This window comes from Cibotium barometz, chromosome 5 (genome assembly GCF_041138505.1).
Source record: "Cibotium barometz isolate CiBa-2024 chromosome 5, ASM4113850v1, whole genome shotgun sequence".
Taxonomy (NCBI): Eukaryota; Viridiplantae; Streptophyta; class Polypodiopsida; order Cyatheales; family Cibotiaceae; genus Cibotium; species Cibotium barometz.
In genome coordinates, this window is record NC_141050.1 from 56,443,267 (window position 1) to 56,469,733 (window position 26,467).

The 26,467-nt window shown below is 43.7% G+C and overlaps 1 protein-coding gene across 1 annotated transcript in view; it reads left to right on the top strand.

Annotated features, from left to right (window-relative positions):
• HCF106 (Bacterial sec-independent translocation protein mttA/Hcf106) overlaps positions 1–20,181 on the top strand; it is an 86,807-nt gene extending 66,626 nt beyond the window's left edge. The window contains exons 4-6 of the mRNA XM_086798621.1: positions 13,578–13,707; positions 19,404–19,499; positions 19,851–20,181. Coding sequence (XP_086654747.1) covers positions 13,578–13,707; positions 19,404–19,499; positions 19,851–19,960 — 336 coding nt within the window. The 3' untranslated portion in view covers positions 19,961–20,181. The remainder of the gene's footprint in view (positions 1–13,577; positions 13,708–19,403; positions 19,500–19,850) is intronic.
• Positions 20,182–26,467: the final 6,286 nt, after the last annotated feature.

Consider the following 26,467-nt stretch of genomic DNA (forward strand, 5'->3'; position numbering starts at 1 on the left):
TTCTTTGTTAAGGCATGAAGGGGCGAAGCAATCTCAGCAAAATACCGTATTTACCGCTTGTAATAGGAACACAATCCCAAAAAGCTGCGTACATTATGCACGGTCCTCAAATCTGGCCAATTGAGAATTGCTTCCACTTTCGAAGGATCCATACGGACTCCATCTTTAGACATGATATGTCCCAAGAAGTATATTTCTTCCAAGAAGAACTCACTCTTCTTGCCATTTATGATCAACCTATGCTTCCGGAGTTCTTCAAACACAGTGGCCAAATGCTTCCTATGCTTCTCATATGAGCGTGAATGCACAATCATGTCATCAAAGAATGTGTCCACAAATGCTCTATGAGGCCGGAAAATCCTATCCATCATCCTGTTAAAGGTGGCGGGAGCATTTGTCAAGCCAAAGGGCATGACCAAGAACTCATATAGTCCAAAGGTGGTCCGAAATGTCCTTGGAATAGGGAATCGATTCTTGATGGGTGTTCTTGTTTAGCGCCTTATAATCTATACATATGCGCCAAGAATCATCTTTCTTTTGCACTAAGAGCACAGGTGAGCAAAAGGGTGAAGAACTAGTTGAATCAACTCTTTTTTCAACAACTCCTGTACTTGGCTCATAATTTCCTCTTGTTGGCTGCACTAACACGCGGTACGGCGGTCTATTTGGTGGGGTACTCCCCGGAATAAGATCAATAGCATGATCTTTTGGCCTTTCCGGAGGAAGTTCTCCTGGCAATGACTCGGAAAAGAAATCTTGGTACTCATGTAGGAAATCAGTCCTGTCTTTATCTAACATAGACAAATTAGATTTAGATTCATCATCTTTTGCATCCTTTACAAAAACCAAGTATGCGGAAAGATGCTTTTTCATTACTGATGAAATGGCCGAAGCCGATACAATAGGAATAGATTCTCCTTTAAGCTTTACATCCAAAATATGCTCTTTCTGTCACCATTTGGCCACCCAATTGGTCCACCCATGCGTTCTTATCATGTATGTACATTGGACTGGTGTCCATGGCAGTTGTTTATGCCGGGGATTGATGGCGCCCAAAAGTCACTTATAAATTATGACGCTTCTAAGTTCACACTCACTGAAGTCCCAAGGCGGACAAGACTCAATGTCCAGGACCTGATCCTCCCCTTTTACTCATAAATGGGCATCTCCCCATGTCCCTTCACCTGATTGGACCCCAATTCACTTACTTATTAAGAGAAAATTCGTGTTTTCTCTTCATGAAGATTTTTGGAGGCTGAAAACTTTGTTTTTCCACCATTTCTCTCCATTTCCAAGCTTCCAAGAGTGTTTCCAAGTGCTAATCACTCTCCTACTCAGTCCCAATGACTGAAATTCAGCAAAACAGCTCTCATTTTTGCTGTAATTTTTGATCTTTTTGCTGAAAACCCTAATTTCAGCCTTTCTTTCTCAAGTTGAACCATAGGGGAAGCTTTCCGAAGGTTACCTTCATCCTCTTGAAGACTTTTGTCGCGAAGAAAGGCGACAAATCAAAGATCTCAACACTCCAAGGACATCCATTGCGAAGACTTCCACTGTCATCGACTCTACTTGCTATTGGTAAGCTTTTATGCTTAAATATGGGAGCAAGTAGCAGGAGGGAGGAACCGGATTACAAGATCACATACCCTATGTAGTGTTCTCTTGTCCTACGTGCTCTCTTGCAGATTGTTGCTACCATGTGTTGGTGGAACAATAGAGAGCAGATGGTAGGGAACATGGGCACTTGAGAGGGTAGTGTGGGCTGCAAGTCTACATCGACAACCACTTGTTTGCAATATTGTATTCATATGCATTGGTATGGAAATCTGGTCTGAAATGCCCATCACTGTACTTGATTCTTCCAAGATCAATATACTTTATTTGACGGAGGGGTCGGCCGTTCCGGCTCATTGTGTGTCTCTTGTCAATTTAGTAATTTACTTCTTGTATTTTGAGCAAGTGTCCATCAAATCTTAGTGTATTTAAGTGTATTTAAGTGTATTGATTAGCATTTAAGTGTCCATCAAATCTTAGTGTATTTAAGTGTATTGATTAGCATTGTGTTCAACCAAGTTACATAGGAATACCTTATGTAGCCCATGAAGGATACAATGTTTATGGCAGTGGTCAAAATGTATATTAAATGCCATTGCCGGTTGAAAATGTGCATGCACAATACACGCAACATGGGTTGCAATTTTCTGTTGGTGTAGGTATTCCGCGTCTCTCTCATGCCACTCATGCCTTCGAGTGTGCTCGTGAGGGAGAAGTTTTGGCTGAAAATGTATCAATGCATGTTGAGGGGCCAGCCATGCCTCATGCTTACAGGGCACATGTATCTATGCCTTATGCATCACCTTTTGGTCCAAAAATGATGCCAGTTTCACAGGGGTTGTCCCAATGGACAAACATGGGAGAAAACATGTTGAGATTCACACATGCATCAAAGTCTCGTGACTTCAAAGCCGGAGACAAATCTGTGAAGTTTGACACATATCATGGGGAATATGATGCATCAAAGGCATTGCTTTTATTGCCCAGTTTGATATTGCTTTCAGTGATGAGGATTTCACTCAGAAATCCATGATCCGTCATGTAAGCATGTTCATGAAAGGCACTGCTGCCCATTGGTGGCTCACGGAGAAGCTCTCACCAAATCCTGTTAGATCATGGGAAGAGTCAAGGAGAGGTTCTATGCTCAATTCTCGTCTCCCAATGGATTGAATGAGATGACAATGAAGTGGGATTGGGTAAAACAAAATGAGGGGGAATTGGTAAATGCATATGTATAAAAGTTTTGGAAAGTGCTTTTGGAGGTGTCTTCATTTATGCATGTCATCGAGGCGGAAAGGAAGAGAAGGTTTCAATCGGGATTGCAACCCGTGTACAAAGCGGGACTACAAATGTATCCTGGTCATACCTTACACTAATTAATCGCAGCCGCCACCGCCACTGAGCAATTGGAACTCAAATTGAGTCGATCCAATAAGACTAAACCCTCATTTCAAGGCAAAGAGAGTGCTGTCCAAAACCTGCAAAATGATGAACAGCCACTTAAAAAGGACCAAAACCAAGATAAAAATCGTCCAAAGGCTCAAAATAACACTACCAAGAAGTGTCTCTTCAAACTGAGAGACTATGATCTCACTCCGGAACAGAAAAAGCAATATATGAGTGAAGGGAAATGCTTTACTTGTGGTAGCACCGAGCATATTGCAAAGGCATGTCCAAACAAGAAGAAGCGTGATAATGCAAATGCATCAAAGCCTAATGTGCATATGGTTCCGGATGTGCAGGGCAACACTTCACATGATAGCAAAGATAGGGTTGTATGTAAAGCTTGGGGACAACTCAAAGATCAGTCTGCTTTGTTCATGTTTGATGATTGTGCATCTGAAAATTTCATATCCACTCAGATGGGAGTTGCTTTGGGTATTGAAGTGGAGGACATGGATCCTCAAATTGAAGCAGGGGCTGTCTTTGTTGGTAGAGAAGTGCAAGTCATGCCTATTTTTGGCAAGTTGCGCATATACATTCAAGGCTATGTGGATCATGAGGATTTTCTTGTCGCATCTTTGAATGGTTGTGATGTATTGCTTGGAAAGCCTTAGCATACACGTATTGATCCATGCAAGGCTTACAAGACCAACAGGATCACCTTCATGCATAAAGGCCGGGAGCATGTAATTGATGCTGGTGAAGAGGGTGATACGATTCCCCTTGTATCTCATGTACAAATTATTTAGAAAGTAATGAAAAAGAGTGTTTTTACGTACTTGGTTTTTGTACGAGATCATGTTGAGGAAAATAATGTACATGTAAACACTCTTAGTAATGATAGGCTGAAATTTTTGCAAGAGCACAATGATTGTTTTGCTGATGAGTTACCACCTGTACGATTAGAAGATCATCGCATTGATCTTGTGCCGGGTAGCTCACCACCTAATAGGCCAGCCTATCGTGTAAGTGCATCCCAAAAAGAGGAGATCATGAAGCAAGTGAATGAGCTTCTTGAAAACGGTTTAGTTCAGCCAAGCTCTTCCCCATATTGTTCACCCGTCCTCTTGGTTCAAAAGAAGGATGGATCCTTTCGTATGTGTGGATTATAGAGCTTTGAATAAGCTTACTATCAAGAATCGGTTTCCGATTCCACGCATAGACAACATCCTTGACAAGTTGGATGGATCGGAATACTTTAGCCGAATTGATCTCAAGAGTGGATATCATCAAGTGCGTGTAGTGCCTGAGTATGTACACAAAACTGCTTTTAGGACAACATTTGGACTTTATGAGTATCTTGTTATGTCTTTTGGTCTTACAAATGCCCCGGCTACATTCAATAGAATGATGGATCACATATTCCGTGGATACAGGAAATTTACAGGTGTCTTCTTTGATGACATCCTAGTCTTCTCAAAGACCGAAGAAGAGCATAAAGCTCATTTAGCTATTGTTTTTGAAGAGCTCCATAAGCATAAACTCTTCATAAATACAAAGAAGAGTGAGTTCTTCTTGTCAGAGATACATTATCTTGGGCATATTGTGTCCAAAGATGGAGTGCGGATGGATCCTGCAAAGATTGATGCAATTCGGAATTGGCCCGAATTGAGTTCGGTGCATGAGATCCGTAGTTTTCTTGGATTATGCTCTTACTACCGCAGGTTCATTCGGCACTTTGCATGGATTGCACCCAAGTAGATGGTGCTATGCTCTGCAAAAGAAGAGTGGACCACCACTGCAATGCATTGCCCTTGAGAAAAGTCGCAGCTTTTGTCACTTTCGAGGATTCCGTGTAATTTCCACCAGAAAAAACAGCATCAAACTGCTGTGAAAAGGTAAGAGCCTTGAGCGTGTCTTTGGCCCCACTGAATGTGTCAACTTTTACTGTAGCTCCTCCTTCCTTATAATCCTTCGCCTTACCCATACGCGTTAGATTATCTTAAGGAAGTGGCCTCACAAGATTGCTACCCCCTGCATTCATGCCCATACTAGGGTTAGCATTGCCAGTTCCCACACCTTGCATATCATGCAATCCTACTGATCCTTTGATGTTTCCCTTGCATTCCGGGCTGCATGCCCCCATACATATTCCCTTGCATTCCGGACTGCATACCATCATACATGTTGCCTTGCATACCAGGTTGAAAATTAGCTCCAAAAAATCCCTTTCCCATACCTCCCTGAGAGTAACCCCCAGTCATAGATTGGAACACGGAACCACCGCCAAAATAGCCTGGATGCATAGACTGCTGTGGAATAGGTGGCCGTCCAAAAAAGGAACTCTGTGGGTTTGCACCATAGGTGTTCTGCATGTTAGAAAATTATCCAAAAGCAGGATCCTGTGGGAAGGCACCACTGTTGCCCTGAGGTGGGTTCCTAGAATGCACCTACTTTTTCTTCTTCTTAGGCTCAGAAGGGCCCCTCATAAATTCAGCAAACTTCTCACTTTGCGTGAGCTGCATAAGCACATCCACTGCCCCTGCCAAACGTGCTTTGAAATGGGCATCATCTTCCTCTTTACTTGGCATGTCTTCTGGCTGCGTTACATCCTCATAACGTGCATCTTTTGCAGCCTGTTCTCCTGCAAGTACATCCTCAGATTTAGTCCTCTCAGGAGTGGTCTCCTGCTCTTTCTCATCATCATAATCATAATCATCCTCAGAATCTGACATCTTTCTGAAATTTTCAGCAACGACTTACCTCGAGACAACCACGAGCTTATCCCCTTAAGAAAGTTGGTGATGGTCCCGGCAACAGAATCTTGAAACCGGCCTCTGGTAGAAACCAAAGTGCGGTAGACTAGCAGTCACCCAATCCAATTGTAGTCCAGCCAATAAAACAAATATATGGGAGCTAGAGTGCTCCAACACATGAAAGAGAACGACACCTGTTGGCCCCAAAGCTTGGCGTCCCTTTCGGTATTTCTTTATTCAGATTCAATGGAAAAGTTTAAACGATTACAACATGGCCATTCATGGCTTGTATGTCTGCATGTCCAATTTGCCAATCCTCTGGAACTCTTAGCATAGAGGTTACACACAGCTTTGTGCCCCAAAAACACCACACTGTTATCTCCTCTAATTTGCTAAGACAGTGCATCCATGAGGCCTTGTGTTACATGCACTCTGCACTCAGTGCATGGTGACAAGATGGCTCATCATCAGTAGTGCAACATCTGTACATTACTAGAACCCAGTAGGATGATATTTGTCGTATGCCGTGACCTCATTTTATATCCTCAGTCCAGGATAAATCAGGCACGAGCTACGTAGGTCATTCCTCAGCCTTAGCGGGTTAGTCAGTCAGTCAAGTCCCTTAACCCACTTGGAGAGAATCATTCATGCATGTAGAGTCAGTAGAAGTCTTAGGGTTTGCATCAGAAAGCACTCTGCATTTTGCATAACATGCATTCATATGCCTGTGCATCACTTAGAACATCACAGAAGCCTTAGGAAATTAACTAGGATTTATCTGGTATTTTTCCAATATTTTATAGCATTTTATTAGCATTTAATGCCATTTTATAACATAAAGTTTATTAACTTTATGACCAGTCAGCCAACTTTGACGAACTCCTATCTAGTATAAATAGGCAAGCATTGTGCTTAGAAGCCCAAACAACCACCAGAATCCAGGCGCCTCATATCCTCAGCCCTAGGAGCATACCCGCCTGCAGCCAGTAGTTCATCCAGCCCTCTGAGCATCTGCGTTTGCTTCTCCAGCCCTCTGAGCATCTGCGTTTTTGCTTCAGTCATCCATAGTCTCAAGCGCAGCAGTCCAGCAGTCCTAACGCAGCAGTACAGTAGGACAGCCTTCAGGCGCAGCCGTACAGTCCTCCACAGGCCCTAATCAGCAAGCATACCTGCGTTTTCTGCACATCCCTCAGCCGGCCTGTGCACAGTACCTCTACAGATCTGCGTTTCAGTCCTACAGCAGTCCTCAGCCTTCTATGCATCATCCACACCTGCCCCAGCCATCTGGTGAAGGTAACACAACATTCATAAGCATTTTCAGCATACTTTCATAGCTTAGAACAGTCCACTACAGTCCCTTCTCAGCCTCAAGTGTGCAACCCTTCCTCATACCCTTGGGAAGTGTGCATAGGCTCGAGATCAGTTCATTGTGGGGTTTCTACAGCCGTGTACAGTTCAGCCAGGCTTCCGATCCTCCGAGATCTTGCGTTTGGCTTATCTACAGTCCATAGTCATTCTCGCTAAAGTAATAAAGCAAATACTATCTTGGTAATGGGATAGGGGGCCCTTCATTGGGTAATTTGGGACCCAATCTGGTGTACAGTTCTCATCTCTCTCTCTCTCTCTCTCTCTCTCTCTCATATCTCTCTTAAGTTTGAAGTATTAAAGTGGATTGCTAAACTCGCGAAACTCAGGATACAGAAGATGGTGTGAGCATTTGTGTGATAGGATCCTCCAATACGAAGACTTCTGCTGCATATTACATTGTTATCAGATTCAGCTTGTCCACACACACCGTATCCTAGCGTGAGGGCATCCTTGGATGGTCAGATTGCGTTCCGGCACGACCACCGACCTCAGCATCATGTCTACAAAAGAGAGTACTCATCAGCCGGAAGACGTCTCCCCCGAAGGAGACCATGCTCTTCCGTCTACAGCAGACACCATAGCTCTTCTTAGAGCTCAGAACCAGCTGCTCATGGAGCGTCTCCAACTCTTGCAGGCAACAGCAGCACGTCCTCCTCCGCCTCCAGGAGCACCCGACTACATCTCCCTCTTCTTTCAGATGGAACAACAAAGGAGAGAGGATAAGGCCCGAAGGAGAGAAGAAAAAGCAGAAGCAGAAGCAAGAAAACAACAAGAAAAAGCAGAAAGACGGGACTATGAGGAAGCCCAACGTAGGATCGACGAAGACCAACGTCAGGCTGAACTCGCCGCTCGGGAGCACCAACGAGAGCTCAATCGAGAACGTATGTTACTCGAGCACCAACGGGAAAAGGAGGCCATACACCTGAGGTATCAGCATCTCTCCCTAGTTTCCCCAGCCATAGGTGCCACTAGCCAGCAGCCCGCAACATCAACCACCGTCATTCGAACTCAGCAAAACTACAATAAGTATGATGGTAAGTGTGAGCATTTAGCAATTAATCAGTTTATTCATCAATTTACTGCTCATTTTCCATTAGTTAGGATCACATATCCTGAGGATAGAGTCCACGTAGCGGCTCCCCATCTCACTGGTGAGGTAGTCACTTGGTGGCAACAGTGGTCTAGTATTCATACAGACAGGCCAAGATAGAGCAATTCATTCGTGGATTGGATCCTAACATTCGGTTCACAGTTCGTAACTTTGAACCCAGCACATATGACCGGGCTCTGACTCTTGCTCAGAATGAAGAAATGGAGATGAACGGAGGCAAGCCCAAGCAGTCATCACAGTCCAGTACCAAACCCCAAAGAGAGAGAGAAACTTACAGTCCTTGTGTCGCTTTTCACAAGAGAGAAGAGGCGCGAGGAAAAGCCCCGTTCAGTCCTGCCCTCTTGTCTTGCAGCCGAGAGAGAGAACACCTGTGGGTGAACCTGCTGTCCAGCCCTATACTCCCTCCTACAGTCCATGCTTCTATGTCCAGCACTGCCCATATATGGACAACAGTGCAGCCCGACAGCCTGCTTCTTGCCAAAAGCAAAGGAGAGAGAAGAAGATTCTGCAGGCGCCTGTATGTACTGTTGCGCAGCAGCCAGCCTGTTCTCCAAAAGCCAGAGAGAGAGAGAGAGAGAGAGAGAGAGAGAGAGAGAGAGAGAGGATCAGTACCTGTGTTCTCTGTAGCGTAGCACAGCAGCCATCTCCTTCACACTCCAAAAGGCAGACCAGGGCCTGGTATTCAGCAGCGCCTGTATACACTACAGCGCAGCCCACCAACAGTCCCCTCCAAAAAGCATGAGAGAACAAGCAGCGCAGACCTGCCAGCAACCTATCCAAAAAGCATGAGAGAGAGAGACAGAGGCATGCCCACTCTTCAAAAGTGATGTAGCCTCCAAAATTAGCCTATGGGGCCACCATCCTTTAAATTAAAATTTTACAAAGGTTATAATACCTTTAAACTTTAATTCTCTTTGTCCCCTTCACACTTGGGGTTGTCCACACATGGGATTATCATCATTAATTCCCTTTTGTCCCTGAGTATGAATCTTAAACAGGTTTCTTGCTCACTGACCACCATGCTCACACTTAAGCTGCACCAATTTCATAGGGTCTTGACACAGTTAGCTATTCAAAATGAGCCATTGAGGAGTGTGACGGTGGGCTTGTGACTTGGGTTTGGGATGTCCTAGGTTCAAATCCCCATAGGCCCTCGTTGGTAGGGTGTGACCACTTTATGGAAAAAAGTTGTTATGTCTTTGGGCGGGAAGAGCAAAGCATTAGTATCAAATTGCGACTACAGAATGATCTTCTCAAAGATAGGAAGAAAGAAAGAAAGAAAATTATATTAACGTCTGCAAAAGACCACTAGGGTATGCCACCAAAAATATGTTGCAAAGTATCCATGGGTTACAATGATCCTGGTAAATAACATAAGTAAAAAAGAACCTAAAACTAACAGCATTAGTTGCATACAAGTATGTAGTGGCTGATTGAGGTATGGGCTATACAACCAGAGAAACTGAGGTTCATTGGGTGCTGGCATCCTGGAGAGTGGAGACCAAGCCGCCTCTACAACTATGCAAAGATCCTCAATATCCACCTCTCTTGCGAAAGTACTGCGGTATCTCTGGAGTATCTCCCGGATTCGAGACAGATGAGGGGAGTGTCGTCTTTGTCTCGCCAGTCTCAGTTGTCTGATCCTCCGCATCTGAGTGTGGGCGGCTGGGCTACTACTGGAAGGTGCTGCCTCACCTGTCTGGTGGATGAGGCCCCCTCTGTGGTCTCCCTGTGTCGTCTAAGACTGATCTCCTGACAAGGGCAAAGAAGCTTATGATAGAGGTCTGGGAGGTAGATGTGTGAGGGGCATTGTGTCCATGTCTCTGTGATGCATGCATCAAGCCGTCTTTGTGTAGGCGAAGCTCCATGAGGTATATATATATAGACATCTCTGATCAGGGTCATCCGTGACGTGGGCGAGTGGCCCAAATCCATCTCTGAAAGGCAATGAGATCTCCCTCTCATCTCATAATATACGAGGCATCTGCAAATGTAACTTCTCCACCTCTAGTGAGCACAACTGACAGATCCTCTCCTCTCTATCAACCCCGACAACTCTCCCAGCCTCCACTCGCAAGCGATGTTAAGAAACCCTAATCTGGCCTCTAGCTATCCTCATCGCATGTGACATATGTCTGAGCACATATTGGGGTTTTTGGATGAATGCATCCATTGTGAGGCGGAGAAAATGATCTTGTAAAACTGCATTTTGGTGCCCAGCTGTTGAGGAGCCACCAATGTAGTGTATACCTCGTGTCCCATGAGATCAATGTGAATGGGGTGGTTAATATCCTGATGGGTGAGTGGAAGGAACGGGGAATCAGATTGTTATTGAAGGGGGGGAGACGGTCAATCTGAAATCCATGTGCTAAAAACCACCGCATGACCCTAGCGTACCAAGATTTTCCATCCCCGATCTCCACTAACCGTCGAGAGGACTCAAGTGCTAGCCTCAGGGGCCTGTCTCTGCTCAATGTGGTACACTCGCTGAGTGTAGGTAGTTGTCTTAAAAAGGGCATCCGGCACTAGGAGAGTAGCTGCAAACTCTCCCAGGAGAATGGAATGGGGAACTGATGGTTTGCACCTAATCATTCGTGAATGCATCATCACCGGAAGCCTCTCTACTCTCCTCCAGTCATCCCCTCCTAGATCGGGTCCCCAAAAGGCTGCACCATGGAGTAACCGACGTGTCAAAGAGCTAGCTCTTTGTGCTGGGTTCCTGGAAATGAGCCTAGAAACACGCTCTCTCCAACCTAGCTAGTGCTGCATACCCTATGGTTAGTCTGATATCTACAGCTGGCCTCATCGTGTAAAGTGGCCATGTGAAGGTGACCCTAAGATACACATAAGAACTCACAATCTCCACCTTGGCCCCACCATATAGGAAACTCATGCCGTTGATCCCCACCGGTGGAAGTGTTAAACACCATGACCTTGGTTTTCCCAAGGTAACTGTCAAATCTCGCTGCTCACAAAAGGCTGTAGTGCATCTAGGTGTCTGTGGAGGCCTTCCCTAGAATCTGAAATCAACACATTGTTATCAGCATATAACAATATGGGCACCAAAGTGTCAAGAACACAACACATGCCCCTCCAAATCTATCAATAAAGTCCGAGATCTCAACTTTGTAGAGGCCAGAGAGTGTCAGCTAGAGCGGGCATCTGTGTTTGACCCCAATATCACTGGTGATCAGTTCAGATAATCCACCTGGAGCCCAGACCCTCCGTGTTACCGACTCATACAATGCCATCACTTCCCAAATCATCTCCTTAGTGAAACCCAACTCCTGCAGACGGTGCAAGAGGCAAGCACGTTGGACTGTGTCAAGTGCCTTGTAGAATCCACAAAGCAAGAAAAGATCTTCTTGCCTCTTGATTGTCCCTCTTGATGATGGCCCTCCATGTGAAGATGTGATCCAATGTCGAGTAGGAGTGTCTGAAACCTACTTGCCCCTTTGCTCTCATGCCATGACGTTCCGCATGTGAGCTAGTTTCAGCCTCCAAAACTGAATCATATAGCTTTATAAGTGTGTGCTCCATCATGATAGTGCTGTAGTTGTTGGGGTTCATGGGGTCGTGACTCGCGGCTTTATGAATCGGCACTATGGTGTTGGTAGACCAAGTGGGTGGGAAACCATGACAGCGTGTCCTATTAAATAGCTCAGCTAGAAGGGGGGACATGGTTTCACAAGCATAGGTGATCTGCTCAGCCGAAAGGTCCTCATGGTCCCTGGATTTCCCAGGCTGAAGCTTATGGATGGCCTTAATGACATTCTGAGTAGTGAAGAGGGTGGCTCAGCAGGATCAGGGTGGCTGAGGTGAAGCAATACTATGGCGTTCGAGATTTAAAGCTTTTGGGTATGATGGAACAACATGTTTGGAACAGTAATTGGGGTGCTGAGAGATCCTTTGGCCATCTTGCTCTTGGATTTGGCAAGTCGCAACCTCGCGTAGGAGATGCTCATGTGTTGTGCAACATTCCTTGTCATACCAACGGCTCTGGAACAAGGTTCCGGTAGGGGGTTTGGCGGTGGATTGGCTAGTGGGTGGAAATGCGGCTATGGCGAAGGTGTGTAAGATTGTGGTGAGCTGAGAGGTGAGGTCAGCTAGTGGGAGATTGGGGTCTAGATATGTTAGATGTGGGTAGAGATGGTCAGAGTAAGTTGAGTCCCCATCATGGTGAAAGTGAATCTGGCTGTAGTGGGAGATGGGTGGTGGTGTTGAGGATGGTCGGGAAAAGTTGAGACTGAAGGAGAGAGAGGCATGGTCGGCTCCAGAGGGGCAGGTCTGATTGGTGAAGGCATGTATGGATGTGACTAAAGCCGGAGATACCATCAGGTAATTCATTGTACACTTGCCTCTGCCATGTGGGAAGCATGTGAGCTCTCCAGAAGAAAGGCCAACAAGACATCTCGTTGAAGATGGCTAGGACATGTGTGGTCCCCACCACGAGGAACTCTCCCCCTCCGTTGAATGCCTATCTCCTCTGAGACTATCTCCTGCATGGTCAGCTCCTCCTGGTCATAGACAGATGCTTGCTTGCTTTGAGTCCTGGCGTTGAAGTGCCCTAAAAGGAGAACTTTACCCAAGCACAAGAACTCAATGATGTCTGCATGGAGGGGATAAAGCTGCTCTCTCTTCTCCAGAATAGCATATGAGGACTTCTTAGGTGGGAAGTAATAGATTGCAATGTGTATACATCTCTCCACTGTGACTTAAACCTCACCCTCATAAAGCATGCCTCTGTGTCCTGAATAGTACAGCGACTCCCCCAGACCCGCGTACACCACTGCATGTGCATGTCTCCTCTTGATTGACAGAAATGCATGGTAGTAGCCCTCTCTCCGGGCTCTGGTGGGTATTTGTGAAGAAGATGACGTCCCTCTCTGTAAAAATCTATCTAAGTTCGCCAATGTCCGACCATAGTGTCCCATTGCAGTTCCAAACTGTATTTCAAGTGTGTGGTCACAAAGACCCTGCACCCCTATTTGGGGCGTTCCGCTATTTGATGATGACTCGCCCATCCATGTATATTACCCACTTCCCTGCCTTGCAGTCCTGATGCACCTTGGGCATGTTCGCCTGTCTATGCGCTACCTGGGTTTGGGTAAGATCATCCCCTAGGTATATCTTCTCCCCTCGCAGAGCTGTCCATGTACCCATGAAGAAAGCTGAGATCTCAGATTCTGAGAATATATAGAGACAGAGAAAGAGATATTAAGCGTCTACTAAAGACACAATGAGAGAGAGAAGGAGAGCATCCCATGTTCTGTGTTGTTCAAATTAGCTGCATCTCATGTTTGTTGTAAATTTGGGTGGTTGTTCATGCTTAGTAGGCGAAACCACAGCATATATTTCTTTTTTTTTTTTTGGGGCTAATCTGATGGTGTTTACTGAAACTGCAGCAAATTTCTAGGGACTTTAAGGATACATTGGAGCAAGAGATTGGATTGGATGAGCTTCGCTCTACGGAAGCAAGGCCTTCTCAACCAGCATACAAGTCAGTCCAGCAATCACAGCCTTCGAATGGACAAAGTAATGTGTATGTCCACCTATGGGAAAGTTTGTGAGCAGATTGTATTGTATGCATGTATGCTTGTATATGACGTACCTGCATTTTTTACTCTCCCCCTGCTCTGTGTCCCCTTCCCCTTCCTGCTATTAGTAGAATAATTTTTACGTATGCAACCAACCACTCTAGAGTGGAAATAAACTTTATGGAGATGGCCGCTCTTGGAGGGAGACTAAATTTGAGAGAGTGTGCGTGTTGGGGGTGGGGAGGGGGTTTAAGTTATCACAGGGGCCTATAGTGCCAAGTGGTGCCTTTGTCGCGCCTTGGGTGAGAAAGGGTCCTAGGCTGCAAGCATGGAAAAAGGTGGTGTGTTGCTCCCACATGACCTTTGAGCTGCCTTGGAGGCACTCCTAATGGCCACATGAATTCAGGTCAGAAGAGTGTATAGTGGCATGTGGACCTGAGCCACTGTGCTGGCCTATTGCGGTGATGTGTTAGTGAAGCGCGAAACCCATGCTATTCTGCGGATTCCACTTGGCAGTGTGTCCCAGGTAACGAAGTGGGATGACTCATGGTGACCCATTGTGATCACCACTGTGAAGAGTACAAGGAGTGACCACCATACTTGTTGGCCCTTTGAGCAGTGTACCCAAGGCAGTGCCACTTGGTCTTTTCAGGTTTCATGTGCCTTATAGTGAAAGCAGGTTGCTAGGTTGTGAACATTACTTGATTTCATTTAAATAATTGTCCATGGGATCTTGGGAGTCCTAAAAAGAAGCAAGTTCGGCATTTGAAACCGGCCTGTGGTAGAAACCAATGTGCGGTAGACTAGCAGTCACCCATACACAGTTGTAATCCAGCAAATAAGATAGATAAAAGGGAGCTAGAGTGCTCCTACACAAAAAGAACAGCGACACCCTTTGGCCCCAAAGCTTGGCGCCCCTTTCAGTATTTCTTTATTCACATTCAATGGAAGAGTTTAACTGAATACATCATGGCCATTCATGGCTTATACATATGCATGTCCAAACTGCCAGTCCTCTGGACCTCTAAGCATAGAGGTTTCACACAACCCTGTGCCCCAAAACACCACGATGTTATTCACCTCTAATCAGCCAAGATAGTACATCCACGAGGCCTTGAATACGCATCTAACTGGCCCATGCACATAGCCAAAACCACAACCATACATCAGTTCGTAATCTCTTCCAAAAACATTCTAAGTTTGCTCCTGTTTCTGGCCTCTTAGGCTGCAAATCCCTCTTCTCACAAGGGACCAGGGTCCAGGAGTAGCACTCCCAAACAGCATGCAGCCTGGCTCCTCCAAAAAACAGAGTTCTCTAAAAATAACGTGGGCCCTCCCAAAAAAGGGCCGCGACTCTCAAAAGGAGATATTCCTTTGGTTTAAAGGTTTTTAAAACCTTTGTCCCCTTGTCCCCTCCACACATTGGGTTGTTTTAATAAAACCCTTGCCCCAAGTATGAACATTAGAAATATGTCTTGCTCACCGACCACCATGCTCACACTTATGCTGCACAAATTCATAGGGTCCTGACAACATTTGTGTATGTTTAGGTAATAGGTAAGAGGAGGTGTGTCTTGTTGGTTCTTCTCATGACCAGGGAGAAGTTGCAGCAGTTGATGACGTTGGGCTGTACCTGCAGCAGGTACGACAATACAGAACAGCTGTGCTTGTGCATGTGCATGGACAGATGGTGCGTGATGTTGGCAACTGTACGGACAGTATGGCTGAATGTATGACTGTTCATACAGCAATTACAGGTGCAGAAAAAAGGTACCTCGCAACAAGAGCTGGAGCTCCCCACCGTTCGTGCACCTGCAGTCGCCATCGCTTCAGCACCCCCCCGCACATTGCGCGCAGCCTCCTGTCGTCGCCTCTCTCCAGTGAGCCCCCCCCTGGGTCTCTCTCTCTCTCTCTCGTGCCCCTTGCTCTTCCAGCCCCAGCCCCAGCCCCCCGCCTCTGCCCTGCCCTGCCCTAATCTGGGCCACTGCCCAGCCTTCCTCTGCCTACCGCCTTCTGAGTCCTAATCAGTGCCGCCTCCCCACCACCCTCTACCTCAGGTGCTTATCATTTTTTGGGGTTTTTTATCCTTGGCAAGTTTCGGCATCTTCTAGTCTTGAAACCCTAGGAGGACTCCATGGCAGCCGTTACGTCATCCCCGACCGAGGTCGCCGTCCCTTGCCTCTCCTTTTTTGAAGAAGATCTCCTGCTCCTTGCCTCGACAATTGTCTCTTTGGAGTTGGTATGCAAGATTGTGTGTAGCCACCCAGTGTGCGGACAGTTCAGGCATTTGTTACAGGCAAGCCTTCTTGGCGCACTTGGAAAGATCACAGACATTCATTCTCTGGGGCGTCGCTACTACTAGGTTGAGTTCGATTCGCCTGCAGCTTCGATCAGAGTCATGCAGCTGAGCCCCGTCGCATTGTTTACGGCCCAAGCCTTCTTTGTGAGGTGGCAGCACGGCTTCAACCCGGCGTCGGATCCTTGGTTGGTGTCTCAAGCTTTCCTCTGACAGTCTGCTTTCCAAGTCTTAGGAAGGAATACCTTTCCTCCTGATGATAGGTGGTGCTATCAGGAGGGCGATGGAATCCCCACCCCCCCAACCCCGCCGCTTCGGTGCTTACTGGGATTCCATCCCTTCATATATGCATAGCCTATTGAAAACTAGTCTTTCTCTCTAAGAGTGTCGACCACAACTGTTGGGATATTCAAAGCTTCACATGTGTGTCCATCATGTGTTTGTATAACCGTAATTGTGTATCTGCGTGTCTCCATGTGTGTATAGCCTCCAAAAGGGCTATATGTGTGTATGTCCACCTTGTTCATTTATGAGTGTGGAAACACATGCTTAGGTGTGAACGCCCTCTAATCTGGATAAGATAAGTAACTCGGGAAGGATGGCCCGGATTAGAGAGGCAATAATGGTTCTCTCTACCGGCTCCAAAAAATGATGAATCAACCGGCGGGGGGGAGGGGGGATGACTGCAAGGGCGGGCCCGTTGTAGGCAGTGAAGGGTCAGCAATCTCCACAGGCTGAAAACTGGGGGGGGGGGGGGGGGGGGGGGGGGGGGGGCGATACATGAAACATTGGCTTGGGAGGCCAAAGTACTCAACTCTTTGCAAAATCGAGTCTCTCGCAGACTAGGGAGCGAAATGATGTGAGGCACTAGGTTACATATATGCTTGGCCAATCATCAATGACCTTCAAAATAAGACTATCTAAGACCAATCTCCAAAAGGGAGAGAGATGATGATGAATGAATGTTGGGCTAGCTATATATATTCTCTCCTTGCACAAGTCGGCGAGCCTTACTATTGTTGGTCATCATCTTGGACAAATAAAATGCTAGTCTACTACATGAAATGTTTATCGGCCATGATTAATGCTAGTCAGCCTGTTGTAAATGCCCATGATTATTAACACACATATATCATGCTGTAAATGCTTGCCTAATACTGCTACTAAATGTGGGATTAGATGTGAAGTTAGCCATGTCAAGTTGCATGCACATGAAAGCCTTCTTATGGAAGACAATGAATCCTAAAAACGAACGAACCTGTCTGATAGTCCGAGATACTCGCCAATCCAAAACCTTCTGGATCCATGCTGATCCCATCTTCGAAAATCCAATGACCTAGGTATGTGATTTCTTTGCAAAAGAATTCACACTTCAAGATTTTTGCATATGACTTCACACTTTAGAATCCCTAAGACGTGGCTGAGGCGCTCTACATGTTACTCCAAAGAACGGCTATATATCAAAATGTTATCTAAGAATACCACAACGAATTTCCCTTAATAATCCTGACAGAGATTGTTCATCATGTACTCAAAAGTAGCAGGATTCATGAGTCCAAAAGGTAATATGAGAAAATCGTAATGGCTTTATTTGGTTCGAAAACTTGTCTTAAAGACATCCTCGGCTATTCGGATCTGATGATAACCTATACGAAGATCAATCTTCGTAAAATACTTGGCTTCCTGGAGCCTATCAATTAGATCGTGTGTTCTAGGAAGGGGGTATCTATTCTTGACTGTAGAGTTGACGCACATCCTCCAAGTTTCGTCATAAGATGCACCGACGATTGTCGGGAAATCGAGGTGTAAGCGGCCTTCCAGGCCTATCCAACCAAGATATCCTAAACAAATAAGAGAAAACCAAATAGAAGGGGTGTAGGCAAGATCACCACCGAACCGTAAGATCCGTGCTGCAATCCACCCTTGAGCCAAGGGCTAAAGTCCCACTCCACTAATACATGCTAGTCAGCATTGGTGTCCCACACCAACAGTGCTTGCCCACTTGGGTCCTCGACAAGATTCTCTGTTATCTGCCATGTCCACGGAAAAAATACAAACTCTAGACCAAGCGCAAACCCATCAGAAGTGCACCACACAATTAACTCATGAATAACAACCCAAGGCATCACTTATATAGTGATAACTGCCGCGAGAAGTAGCTAACTTGCTATAGATAGCCAGTAGCCTGGTTTATTAATTCTAAACCTTAGTCCAATGTATCTGCCTACTCTCTCCTAATCCTAGGCCCCCCTAACCGTGCTGGATTATGCCTGCTAGTTCGAGGGTTAGCCCTAGGTACATAACACAATGGCAAGGCTAGAGAGTAGGAAGATGGGAGTATGGATGGACCATGTCAACGATGTAGCAAAGGTGTATGGTTTGTGCCAATGCTCTAAGTTTAGCATGGAGGGGATGTCACATGCAAACCTTAATCCGGTGCCATGTGGACATGGATCTTACTTGCAGCCGCGTAAAGGGTAAGGGTGCCGTAAATGGGCAGATTGGAACATTTTTGTCAGCCCAACAGGAACCTAGGAGTGCCCAAGACAGGCACCAAAGGTTGGGACATATATGGGCACAATATGAGCATGTGTAATGACATTTTGCACGTGAGAAGGGCTGGATGACCAACATACAACCTGCCATCAAAATCCCTATAAAAAGAAAGGTTCAGGGTCATAATTCAATATTGAGAAATCGGATAACAATTGTTCTGCAACACATGGAGCAGGTGGTTTAGTCATTAGTATGCATAGAAGTTAACACAGCATTCAAGTCTGTCTACTTCAGATATGAGCAATATAGTATACACCATGTTTTGTTGATATACAGTAGAAGTAGGTTAAATAAAGAGTCTCTCTCTTCTACTTCTCTCTACGTCTCTGATTCACCATTGCGCATGTGATTAGTGTTAATATCTATAGCTTAGGGTTAATTATCATTAATCAGGCTTCCACATAGTTAGCATGTTACAATTTTGCACTTGAAGTGATTAGCTAATACCGTAACCATGCGAAGAGGAAAGTTGTGGTGCTCCATGATGATGCCACGTAGCTTTTTTTAGAAGTTCACACTCCGAGATATTATTGAATCCACCATCCAGCATCAAGGTCCTTACTCCTTGGCTCTCCACGTGTCCATGAATGGGCCTAAACCTCTCTTGCATAGATATTAGGTGAGGGTGTTCTGTAACCTTAATGTTACGTTACACTATAACTAACTGATACTCAATTAGCTATAGGTATCCTTCGTAAGAGCTACTAATTGGCATGAGTCTAACTGGTCAGTATTGCCAGCAACAAGAGTGCATGGTTGCATCGCCTGAGTGGGATCATGTTACTTCCTTGTTAAAAGCCTCATGTTTGAACTAATGATGTCAATCGATTTTATGGTTGTAGATGGACCTGGTAAACAGAAAGCATATTCAACTGAGGACTACCTAAGAGTCACTGAGGAGAAAGCAAAGGCTTTAGTTCCAGAGGAGCAACGCGAAGGTAGTGAATGCTTTTGTGCTATTTGTCTGAGGGATTTGAGGTCCTGTTGATGGTTTTAATAGTGTCCTAAAGACAGCATTGTGGCTTTTCTTCATCATAAGACTGTGTATCCATATTTGTTATTGGTATGAAAGCATGAACAGTGAGTCTCTGCACTATGCGCTGTATTCATGTAGTCAGCTTAGTTTTGAAGAGGAGAGCAATGATTATTTATTTTTATGGTGGGAATTCAGCTGTCATCACTTGGCAAAATCATATTCATTAGCCAAACAAATATATACAGGCTAGTTCATAGTTGTGTGTAATCTCTCTTCAAGCTGGGCTATGCATATTGTTTGTTTGTTGATGCAGCTGCTGAGGCTGCAGCTTGGGGTGGTGCCCCTCCTAAGATGAAGACACAAATTGAGGAACAGATCCAAGGCTCTGAAGAAGCAACAAACAATGCTGGGCGTCCACAATGAACAGTTTCATGACTAGGGGTATTGTTTCAAAGAAAATGGAATGGGCTTTAGTGCTATAAAAGGCCAGTGTTGTACCATCCGGTGTAGCAATATTTTTTCTACCTGGGGCCTATCTTTATGTGTCCTCTTATGCAGGGCATGATTATCATTTTGAGAGAGTTTAAAAATTCCCTAAATTGTTCATCTTTTTCCTGGCAATTTATGTCACTTTTTGTTGAAAAGCTCAGTTTGTGAGCACTTGGTCAAGAAAAAATATGAAGGTGTGTTATTCCATTTGTAGAGATAAGGCATCAAAAGATGACATTACAATGCCAACCAAGAAGACTGAAGACAAATCATTCTATGAGAAGAGCACAAAGGCTGAAGCTAGGCATGGCAGGTCCTCTCAGTACAAAGGATGGATGACCAAAGAGAAGGAAGCTTCAGGTTTGAAGAAAGGAACATAGATGTATCCATCCACTGATGTTTTATAATGAAGGAGATAAACATCACCCCAAAATACCCCATGAAGCATAAAACGTGGGCCTTGCATGAGTGAACGATTAATTATAGGGGCACAATGGGAGTATCCACTGGTGATAAGCGTGTGTCTACATGCAATTGACATGATATCATGTGCTTTAGAGGAGAAGGGGCTTGTTTTAAAAAGATTGCTGTAATGAGCCAAGAAAGGTGGTTGCAAATGAAGCCATGGACCTACGAAAATTTGGTGAGATTAAACTCTTTTGTCAACTTTAGAGAAAGTCGGGGTGTATATGTACGAATTGGTCCAACGACACCGTTTGGTTGTAACTTAAACGCCTAATCACGATATTTGGTTGTGCAAGTTTACTACTGAACAATTGACAAAATTTTGAGTTTAAGGAAACAGCAGACTTACTAAAATGTAGGTCAATGCAGGCATCCATTGGGTTTATGTCTTTGTGCTAGTTGAAATATATTAAAGCTGCTTCTATGGTACCCTTTGAATTGCCAGTCTACTCGGGAAAGGGAGTTCTATGAGTGTGGATAATGTATTTATGTGTATCTATCCTCCCAATACACAAAAAGGAAAAAGGCAAGCAACAGCCCAGAGGACTTTGTAAGATGTCGTCTTTGGACTTTTGTAAGAGGGCATGTGTTGTACTTACATGTAGGAGCCTTGTAAAAACATAATTTGGAAAACTGCTAAGTGGGAGTGAGATCTTACGAGTAGTCAGTGAGGATTGTTGGTTGTTCAGGAAAGCAGTGTTTCATTGACCCTTCTCTTTAGATATTGACTCATGGCTCTTGGTGTTTGTGGTTATATTGTGGCAGTCTTACAGATATCTTCAGTGGGATCTAGGAGAGTGGGATTGGATTGATGCCTTCAATCCTTTGAAAAGCCTTCCCATTAGGAGAAATGTGCGCTCATTTTTGGGCCTTTTAGTTTTAGAGAGAGTAGCGCTCAACCAATGAGGAAGAGGTTTTCGTAAATGGAGAAATTCGGCATTTTAAAGCAAGAATTCAAGTAAATAGAGTAAAAATATGTTCAAAATGCATTTTGAAATAACATTTATTCAACTTAAAATAATAATAAAATAATACTACTGAATCTATTAGCTTACGTGCAAAGATTCGGTAGTATTATTTTATTATTATTTTAAGTTGAGTAAATGTTTCCTCCCAAAACTAGCTCTGATCTTTTTCGCCTTCAACATAGTCGTTCTTTCTTTTTCTAAGTCTTCCAAATTAAGCTCTCATCTTCTTCTTCCGCGTGTCTTCTTACACAAAATGGCAACATGTAGAAAGCTTGGTATTAGCATTTCAACTCTTACTGTATTCAATAGTTGTAATATGGACGATGGGACATGGATGCCATCTACAATTACAATTGGGAGCTGGGTACTTTTAGAGAGAAGGAAGGGGAAGAGGAGAAATGCTAATGAATTTGTGGAGCCATTTAAGGGACAAGTTAAAGAGTTCAAGGTATGTGAATTTAGCAAGCGTGTGACAGAGGTACTAATACGACATGTTTTTCAGCATATAGACTTGAGGGTGAAAATTTTTCCTCCTGGTCTTGCACGATATCGTTCCAATTATTGTGAGTAGTATCTCAGTAAAAGCTTCTTTTGTTCTAAAGTGTTTGATTATTGTTATTATGCAGTTGTTTATCCATTCAATCATGTCTTCTTATTGTTTTTAAAGTGTCTAATTGTTGTTTTAAAAATGCATAATCTTTTGGTTTTATGTAGATATTTATCTATCCAATAGGATAGATTGGCAATCAGTGCAGAGTATTGAGATTTTTGACGCTTTCCATGCATATGTAGGAGAACAAGTTTACAAAGGAAGAACTCATAGAGATCTTACAGACCACGATATATTTTTCTATGATATGCAGTACTTTGAACCAAACATAACTTTTGAATGGGATCATTTGACTCCATTATCCCTCCCATTATTTGGAAGCAAAGATTGGCTATTGTCAACTTCACAAACTAGTAAAAGTTATACGATTAAATTATATCACGACATATAGAAGTCTCTAAGGCATCTGATGCAACAAAGAATGTCAAGCTTACTATTTTTATGCCTATTGAAGTGTTTGTTGACTTTTTCTTTGATGAGGAAATAAGAAATACTTCAACAATGTTTATTTGCAAGTCAAGTAAGGCACTGGACTTTTTGGGCAATGGTTGGGACATTAGAAAGATAGAAGACATCATTTCTGTTTTGGAGAAGAAGTCAATAGTTTGCAAGTACATTATTGGCTCTTAAAACTTCATTGTAACTTTTCACTACATCAGATCTCGAGAATACGCCACTAGTAATGGAGATATATTTGGAAGGGCAATTGCTTACAATGCTGAATATACTATTTAAAACATCTCTTTCTCAAATTAGAGAAGACCTTACATACGAGGAGATTGAACAATTGCCAAAAGATTATACATTTACAATGGATACTAAAAGATAAATCATTTATATTTACATTCACTATTTAGTATGCTGTGCAGAACATTAGTAAGATACCACTAACAAAACTCTTTTTTTTATAGGTGCCAAGGCGAAAAGAGAAAATGACTTTCTACAAAGAATCTGTCTCTCATACTATTCACTTGATTAGTCGTTGAATAAAGACAATCAAAACATTGTAACTCCAAAAGTAATTTAATATATGAAAGATTTTTTTCTTACAAAACAATGTCAGGTCTCTTACTAAATTAATGTTAATGTTACAAATGTAAATAAAAGTCTAATGATGTCGACGTCGATCAGAAGACTCTCGGGCATGGAAGCGATGTCATGATTAAGAACTAGACTGTGCTTGGGACTGAGGTGGCCTTCAATTTTGGTCCTCTTGTAGGCTTTCCATTTCTTTCCCCAGTCTTTCTTCTCTTTCTCTCTCTGCCTGTATCTCGACCTGTCTCGTGGATCCACCCATTCATCCACCTCAGCTTGTAGCCTGTCATAATCATTTGGGGCAGCCATATGTGCTTCGAATTGTCTTTGCTGCTCCTCGTCTCGCTGATGTGCTCTTTGCAGCTTCACTTGCAAATTCGTATGTCCTCCTGATCTCTTCTTTTGCACGATCATGGACAACCAAAATAATTCTTTGTACAGCTTTGGTCCTGAAGTGTTTTATGTATAAGGGAGTATTTGTTCAGAATTATTTTTTGTACACAAAGAAAAGCTTTGTTATGGACATTATAGCTACGTTAGATTATGCAAGTCTACGTTACAAACATCACTTACATCAAGAATATCAAAATTTTTCTTTATTAAAAGGTAGTAGGCGTTTATGGTCGTCCTCCATCCAACTGACATCTCCGAGCTGGACTGGCATCCTTATCCTACGATATGCCATGTTTTGTATAAGGTTCGGCTCTATTAAGAGATGTTCTAATGCATATACAAGTCTTTGAGCACATCTGAGAGGTCGAAAAAAGAAGCATTAGCTTATTCTGTTTAAATAAATCTATATGCTTGTGGAAGACCATGATATTGTTGAATAGAGTTTGCAAAATAATAAGTGTTTTGCTCAATGTCCTACAAAAGCAAACTCCAGTGTTGGCTGAAAAAAAAACAAAGAGGACATAGGTGTTATTAAAGAAAACACATATAGATTACCAAATATTTGATGTCAATTTAAAACTTAATATGAGACTCACTCTTCATGGTAAGCTGTGAAAACAAGTCTTGCCAAATCGAGGTTCATTGGTTCAAACCAAAACATAAGACTCAAAAATGATGAGCTATCATTTTGTAATGCCATGGAAATGAGAGGATCCATAGGTGTATATATAGTTTTGGACCTCTTCTAGTAGTAGTAATCTACAATACCTAAAGGCAACAATGAAAAGAACAAAGAATTAGTCCACTGGTACTTACAGCTCGGTCATACATCATACTATATACATCATGCATTATATATACTATACATACTGGCATAGTAAAATACTAAGAATGTTATCTATGATTTCATTGCGTCGTTCATCAAAACATGTACATCATATCCATCCAGAGGCTTGACAAGTCTTCGGCCCCAAAGTGAAAATGCGCTCTAACCAGCGCAACAGCCTCCAAAACTCTCAATTCTCGGATATTCACTGTTTTCAATTAGATTTAATTCCCTCTCTATCCGGTTTGCATCTTCTTCTTTTGCAACAATTTCAACTTCAGCGGGGAGGGCTGTGGCTGTGCTTCAGTAGCCTCCGGTTGTGGTTGGTCCTCCGATTGTGGTTGTGCCTTTGGTTCTAGTTGTGTGTGAGGTTCTTCTTGAGGGACATCATCATTGGGGGGGGTGTTCTAGTCTTAACCTACTCTGTGAACGGGTGTCCCTATCGTGAGGAGAACATGAGCCCTCAGATGGCATTAGATGAGGATGGAGGGGGGAAACTGTCAAGATACATCGCATTTGGGGATCGCTTAAAGAAATAGGACCAAGCATTTGGTCGTATCTGTACCACAATCGACGAAGGGTATCAAAATCCCTCGGCATTATTGTCAGCCTATGGGCATGAGCGGCGAGAAAGTAAGCATCTTCAAAAAACTCGATGATCCAATCCTCAGCGATTTCTTGAAGACATAATAATGCAGAAGCTTGTCACTGCGTGTCAATACTCCATTGCTCACAAATTTCACGCACAATCCTTTGGAAAGGGAGCCCGGATATCGCAGGCTGCATGTGTCGCTCAATGCGACGAAGCTCTTGCAAAACTACCCTGTGAGCTTGATACCTCCTTGTTTTGCCTTGTGCCTGCAGTGACTCGGTAGATCTTTCAACCCTCTGAGCAGTTGCCTTGGTACGAGCCATCTAAACAAATAAACAAAGCGTGATGAGAAACGCATTTAAAAAGTCAGTACCAAGCGATGTAGCACAAATAGGATTCCAGAGCACATTGTATCGCTTGGTACTGACCCCACGAAAACATTATGACAATAGGGTCGGAACCAAGCGATATGAAACAAACAAGAGTCTAGAGGGCTTAGAATTGCTTGATACTGACTCCATGACCAACGTTATCACAGTGAGGTTGGTACCAAGCAATATAAAGCAGATAGGATTCCGGAGGCCTTTTAATCACTTGGTACTGACCCCATGGAAAACTTTATGACAATGGAATCGATACTAAGCGATATAAAGCAAATAAGATTTCGAAGGCATTTGAATCACTTGGTACTGACCCCATGACCAACGTTATCACAGTGTTGTCCGTACCAAGTGATATAAAACAAACAGGACTCTAGAGGGCTTCGAAATGCTTGGTGTACTGACCTCACGAAAAACATTATGACAATAGGGTTGGTACCAACAAGTTATCTACTAGGTGATTCTGCAGTCCAGGACTCCGAGTACCTGCCTAGCAAGGAGATATTAAAGAAGATGTTCGATGAAGCTAGGACATATAAAACCCAATTACCTTCCAAGGAGGAGGCTGCAACAATTGCTGACCGTCTTGGTTTGGCAGATATGGGTAAATTTTTGGCACCTACTGTGCATGAAGACAGTAAGTCCATGATCCCTTTGTGGACAAGATCCATGCTTGAGGGTGATGAAAATCAACAGGTAATAGAGCCAAAGATTTTTCAAACTATAAGAATTTGATTTACGTAGACTTTGTCAATTGTGTTAATTAAACATATAACATTGGTACCAGGTTTTTGTTTATGATGATGATTTTCTGAAGAGAGCAGGAGGCTCAAGATCATCCGATGCTTCCACTTCAACAGGTCATTGGAAGGATGTTACTCTCGCCTCAATATATAAGACATTTGAATCATCAAAAAAGCTACGTGCAATTTACGACACTTGCTTAAAATTGACAACAACAACAAGCAGTGACATGAGTCATGATGATTACAATTTTAATACGCAGATCATTATATTTCACAAGGAGTTCTCAAAAGACAATGCAAAATTTTCTTTATTTGTATTCAAAGTACTATCCAGGTTTTGTGGTGGACACGACGTGCCTTTAAATGCTGAGAAGGTGGTGCTTGTCGAGAAACAGTTTGCATTGCGGGTGTTTGGTGAGGGGTATG